The sequence below is a fragment of the Bidens hawaiensis genome, unplaced genomic scaffold (genome assembly GCF_021521415.1).
Source record: "Bidens hawaiensis isolate Kalapana, Puna unplaced genomic scaffold, B.hawaiensis_p1.1 tig00032489_1, whole genome shotgun sequence".
Classification (NCBI taxonomy): domain Eukaryota; kingdom Viridiplantae; phylum Streptophyta; class Magnoliopsida; order Asterales; family Asteraceae; genus Bidens; species Bidens hawaiensis.
In genome coordinates, this window is record NW_027495549.1 from 98,928 (window position 1) to 105,438 (window position 6,511).

A 6,511-nucleotide genomic window follows, 5' to 3' on the forward strand; every position below is an offset into this window, starting at 1 on the left:
GTCAACTTACCGCCCAAATTTTACCAACCTACTGGTTACCACAACACAATACCCCACCCCCACAGGATAAAACACTAATTTTATAAAAAAAACATTGAATTGGATGTAAGAGTAAAAGGTGAGTAGTGAGGGAGGGAGAGTAGATTCAAAATTAGAAATAAATAATTCTTTTTATTATAATTATTATTATTATTTTTTTTTATATAAATAATTAATTTTTTTAAAAAAGCAGCATATATCATGATCCATGCGTATGGGCCCCACACACCTCCTTTTATAACCATATCTCCCATCCCAACACAACACCTTCTTCTTCTTCCTCTTCACTAAATAATAATAATAATAATAATAATATTATTATTATTAAATTTATTAAATTATTATTATTATTTTAATACTAATCTCCTCTTCTTTCTCCCATGTTTTCTGGGTATTACATTCCATCACCATCACTCTGAAACACACAACACAAATAACAACAATAACAATAATAATAATAACATGGGTGGGATGACGTCATCAATGGCAGCAAAATTCGCCTTCTTCCCGCCAAACCCAGCATCATACAAGCTGATGAAAGACGACTTGACGGGTCTGTTGGTTCTGACGCCGTTTCCTCACCGTGAGAACGTTGAGATACTGAAGCTTAATACTCGCAGAGGCTCGGAGATAGTGGCGGTGTACGTGAGGCATCCGATGGCTACAACCACCGTGTTGTATTCGCATGGTAACGCGGCGGATTTGGGGCAGATGTATGAGTTGTTTATTCAGCTTAGTATTCGGTTAAGAGTTAATCTCATGGGGTATGATTGTTATTATTATTATATGATTACTTTGATTGGTAATTGGTTAATCTTGAAGCCTGCAATTTTGGTGGTTATGATTAGTTAATTGTAATTAGAGGTGCACAAGCACAAACTGGTTTAAAACTTTGGTGAATAAAAGTCGAAACCGGTTGATGATCTGTTTCAGTTCGGGTTAATACCGCTATACCGGTTTCTTGACCAGGTTTTGATTGGTTTCGGCTGGTTACTTGACCAAGTTACGATCGGTTTAAGTTTGGGTTTTGATTGGTTTCGGTTCAGGTTTTGACCGGTTTTTGGTCAGTTTCGGTTCGGTTAACTGGTTTTGGAGAAAATTAAAAACCGGTTTCTACATAAACGATTTCAAACCGGTTCGGTTTAGTCAACTAAAGTGAAAACTGGTTTATGATCGGTTTCGGTTTGGGTTGAAACCGGTTTTTGACCAGGTTATGATTGGTTTCAGTTCGGGTTTGATCGGTTTCGGTATGGTTAACCAGTTTTGGTGGAGAAAATTACAAACCGGTTCCGAACCTACGGTTTCAGTCGGTTCGAAACCGGTTTCTACATAACGGTTTCAAACCGGTTCGGTTTGGTCAACGAAAGTCAAAACCGGTTTATGATTGATTTTGGTTCTGGTTGAAACCGGTTTTCTAGACCAGGTTTCGATCGGTTTCAGTTCGGGTTTGACAGGTTTCGGTACGGTTAATTGGATTTTGTGGAGAAAATTACAAACCGGTTCCGAACCTACGGTTTCAATCGGTTCTAAACTGGTTTCGACATAATCGGTTTCAAACTGGTTTGGTTTCGATTCGATTTGGGTCTTCGAGGGTTTGGTTAATGGTTAATTTGATCGTGAAATCCACTTTTAAACACTAATTTCGTAATTTTTTTTTATTTTTTCATTCTTTTTATATGTTATAAATCTTTGTCAAAACCAAAAAGAAATTAAAAAAATATACGTAGCTGGCGGAAGCACATATATGTAACTTGTAATCTATATATACATATATGTAACTTTACAAGATCATATATGTGCTTTCGCAAGCTACATATATTTTTTTTAATTTCTTTTTGGTTTTGACAAAGATTTATAACATATAAAAAGAATGAAAAAATAAAAAAAAATTACGAAATTAGTGTTTTAAATGTGGTTTGAACGAGATTTTTAAGTTAAATGTGGTTTACGTTGGAACTCTCCCCGATATGTTTTTCGAATCTGTACTGTATTAATATACAGTAGATGAATTTCAATTAATTTGTATAAATTTAATAATATGCTTTGTTAAAATATTTAATCATGTGCAGGTATGACTACTCTGGCTATGGACAATCTACAGGAAAGGTGAGCCATTTTATAAAATTTTAGCTAAATGTGAAATTACCAATTTAACCCTAGCTTTAATCAACTGATTATCTGGTACTTAGTTCATAATATTCATTTTATGCAGCCAAGTGAGAATAATACATATGCAGATATTGAAGCTGTTTATAAATGTCTTGAAGAAAGTTATGGAACTAAACAAGAAGATATTGTTTTGTACGGTCAATCCGTTGGAAGCGGTCCCACTTTAGATTTAGCAGTTCGTCTTCCTCGTTTAAGAGCTGTCGTGCTTCATAGTCCCATATTATCTGGACTAAGAGTCATGTATCCGGTTAAACGCACATATTGGTTCGACATTTATAAGGTACCGAATATATTAAAAATTTTCCTCTTTTATAATCATTATTAATTTTTTTAAAATTTAAAAAAAAAAATTTAATTGGTTTGCAGAACATTGACAAGATCCCGCTCGTCGACTGTCCGGTGCTTATAATTCATGTAAGTCTGCAAATTATTTCTATAAATCTGTTAAAAGAAAGTTTAGTAATGAAATATTTTAGAGTCAACAAACTGGACCCATATGAAATTGTTTATACTGTTTGATGCTTTATATAATATTAGCACCATCTGAGTGTCATTATTTGTTTTTTTGAGTTGATGGCCCTATGTTTTGGTTATTATGTTATGGCCTGATTTAATGTCTCAGCTAATAATCATTATGAAAATTTATAAAGATTCTATGTGCTGTCTAGCATAAGTGTTAAAAGCAGGTAGGTTAAGTGATGGGTTGGTTAACTTGAGTTTGAGTCAAACAAATAAGTGTTAAGTCGGGTTAGGTTAACCCGTTAATTTGTCATGTTTCGTTCTAGCTCCTTGCTAGTTCGTTTTTGTTGTTTTAATGAAATGCCGCCAGCCGCCATTAAAAAAAAAAACAAAAATGGTTAGCCCGCTAATATTATTTTTTTTCCGTTTTCTGACTTTTATTACTAATTATCAGTGTTGTAAAATACACTAGTCAGGCGGTGGGTTGGGGACCAGCGATTAATCGGGATAATCGGGATTAATCAGATCGGACTTTAATGTGTAATTTTCAGATTTATATATACACGCACACATTTTTATATGTAATTTTCAGTTTTATACATACACAAACATATTTTGGTTGGAATCTCGCTTGAAACCACTGCTTTTTGCTAGAATCTCGCGCGGAACCGCCGATTTTAATCAGAATCTCGCCGGAAACCGCCGATTTTGGCCGGATTTGACCATTGACCGATTAACTGGCTGACTAGCCCAAAATTAATAATTGAAGTGGGGGACTAGCGATTAATCGGTGACTAGTCAGGATTTTTGCAACACTGCTAATTATGTTCTGTTAAACATAATTATGAAACTATTATTTGAATAATGCAGTTTAATAGGCTGTTTTACTTTTTTCTTTTATAACTAAAAGAAAATTATTGGACTCTTACTTTTTGTTCAAATAAGTTTGTAAACTTTTTTTCCTGCAAGATCTAAACTTTAAGGCTTTAACTATTTTATAATAAAAAAAAAGTACTTTTACCCAAAATTTTAATTTAAAGATTGCTTAGGTGGCTCCCAAGTGTGCAAACAATGCTGATGTGTATAAATCTTTAAAGGGTAAAATTAAAGAAGACCATATAGACTTTCACTTTTGCTAAATGACTACATTCAAATTATATTAGAAGCTAGATACATAGATGTGATCATGGATTGCGGGTCCCATTTACATAAGTCGAGGCGAAATATGGGACCCGCAAATTATAAGAAAAAAAAAGTTGATTTATGCAAAGTTTGAATCTTGATTCTTGAATAAGCTTAATCATATAACCTAGGGGTGTGCAAGAAACCGAAAAAACCAATCCGGAACCCAAAAAATCGAACCGAAACAATAACCGATGGTTTGGTTTTATGTTTTTGTAAAATCCGAACTAATGGTTCGGTTTTGGTTTTGCATATAATAAAAACCGAAAAAACCGAACTGAATTCCTAAATTTTTGTTATTTTATATTTTATATTAAGTAATTTAGAAGAATTTAATAAACATGTAACTAAAATATTTTTGGTAAAATGTTTAATAGTCTATTATTTTACAATTAACAAAATTATTTATACCTAAATTAATTATTTTTTGAAAACTTTCTTTTGACCTAAAATTTTCAAGATCAAATGGTAAAAACCGAAAAACCAAAATGAAAACTGAAACCGAACGGTTTCAAATGCTCCAAAACCGAAGTTTTAGTTCGGTTCGGTTTAACCAAAAACCGCACCAAACCACACCCCTAATATAGCCTGGTAGATTATAATTTGTAACTGAAAAATATGTGAAAACTTATTATTTTGCAGGGCACTGCAGATGATGTGGTTGATTTCAGTCACGGAAAGCAATTATGGGAACTTTGCAAAGAAAAATACGAACCACTTTGGATTAAAGGCGGAAACCACTGTGATTTGGAGCTTTATCCCGAATACATTCGGCATTTAAAGAAGTTTATATTAACGGTCGAGAAATCACCATCAGACAGGCACAGTAGCAGTTCAAGGTGGAGCGTTGACCTCCACTTTGACCAGCCACGAAGGAGTACAGATGTGTTTGAAGCGTCACGAAAAAGCACTGATAAACGAGAGAAACCGAGGAAAAGTATGGAGAAGACGAAGGTTGAAAAGATTGAGAAGATGAGGATGTCGTTTGACCAAATGGAGAGGTCAAGGAGAAGCGTGGACGTGAATGTGATTGAGAAGTCGAGGAAAAGCGTTGACCTTCAACAGTTTGAACGAGGTAGAAAGAGCGTTGATCGGATGGATAGACTGCGAAACGGGTAGTTGTTGTTTTGGTTTATGGTGTTATTTGAATTGAAAAGATGTAAAATTTATGCATGTCTGGTGTTGTTTGGGTTATGTTATTATTATTATTATTATTATTATTATTATTATTATTATCTATTACATTCAATGTTACATGAAATGAGAAGGCTGTGATGGTATAATTTGGATTACTGGTTCAAGCCTATTATTATTTGGATGCTTGAAGTAACATTAACTTTCAAGGGAAATGCAATGCTAAATTGACAAAAAAAAAAAACAAAACAAAAAAACAAAACAAAAAAACCAGCCTGCCGGTTTTGGGACCGGTTTGACAAGAAAACCACTCTCACCCAAACTAACCCAGCCTGCCGGTTTTGGGACCGGTTCTTCTTTTGAACTACCAAACTGGTTTGAGGAAAAACCGGTTAAAAACATAAACTGGTTCTAAACCGAACCGAATAGAGTTGGACCAGTTTGACCTTTCTTGCTCTTAAACCGGTTTCTAAACCAAACCGGTTTGAGTCAAACTGGTTTAGACCATGAATGTGCTTACGATTTCTCATATATCAGGCCCAAAACCTAGCTTAAAAGTCCATGCAATTGAACTCTATGTAGAAGACGTTTCGTAGTTCACACAACGTTTTCGCATAACACATCACGTATTCACGTATGGCGGTATGGGTGTAATTAGGGATGGTAATGGGCAGGGTATTGGTAATACCATGCCCATACCTGTTTGTAAAATTGTCTCATACTCGGCCCATTACCCATCGGGTATTTTTCGGTAATTACCCGTCAGGTATTGTCTTTTACTTCTATATAAGTTAGGTCGGTCCGATCCGGTCTTTAACACATTAATAAACATGCATGATTTAAATCCTCATGTTTTCAACCCGCTAACACATCAATTTGAGATTAATTTCTCTAATCAACTTTTCAAAGATACTTGATTGAAGAAACACTAAGTGAACCCTGGGCAGATTACAGATAATCTGGGGGTTAAGTAATGTTTCCCACGAGGATGAGGTCTAGCAGAGAAGGTTGTTCTTCAGGGAACCTGCAAAACAGACACCGTAAGCTCGTCACTGAGAAGGGGGGGGGGTTCCTCCTTGTGACCACCCTCCGGCGTGAGAATCAGACTAGATTGCTCTGAATATAAGTGTATATTAAGAGATTGCTAGATAAGATTGAGATATCAGATGATGTCCTTACCATTCCAAGGTGTTGGAGTATTTATAGCCGAAGGTAGGTTTCCTAGAAGGTACAGCCGGCTGAATAGTATTCCTGTTCTACCAACAGTGGACTACGCACAGGCCATGCTGGTTGGTGGGTAGGCTACGGCCAACAGTAAAGGTCGGCTGTATACTGTTCCTTTACTGCCGGCTACGCACTGTTCCACCAACTGTAGGCTGTGCACGTCCCATCGTAAGGGTTGGTGAGTAGGCAGCGGCTAATAGTGACAAACAGTACTAGAGGGTGCTCCTCCTCGTATTGTTGTCGGTGAGCTGTCACCCTGTGATTGGTTCATGGGCTGCTCTGGTCAAATTGTCTGTTCCGCCCA

At 35.8% G+C, this 6,511-nt stretch overlaps 1 protein-coding gene across 1 annotated transcript; it reads left to right on the top strand.

Moving 5' to 3' along the window:
- The first annotated feature begins 443 nt into the window (after positions 1 to 443).
- LOC143583663 (uncharacterized) lies at positions 444 to 5,081 on the top strand. Its single transcript, XM_077065907.1, has 5 exons — positions 444 to 803; positions 2,109 to 2,145; positions 2,252 to 2,488; positions 2,575 to 2,622; positions 4,492 to 5,081. Exons 1-5 carry the CDS (start codon positions 502 to 504, stop codon positions 4,966 to 4,968), a joined length of 1,101 nt encoding a protein of 366 aa, XP_076922022.1. The 5' UTR covers positions 444 to 501; the 3' UTR covers positions 4,969 to 5,081.
- The last annotated feature ends 1,430 nt before the right edge of the window (positions 5,082 to 6,511 follow it).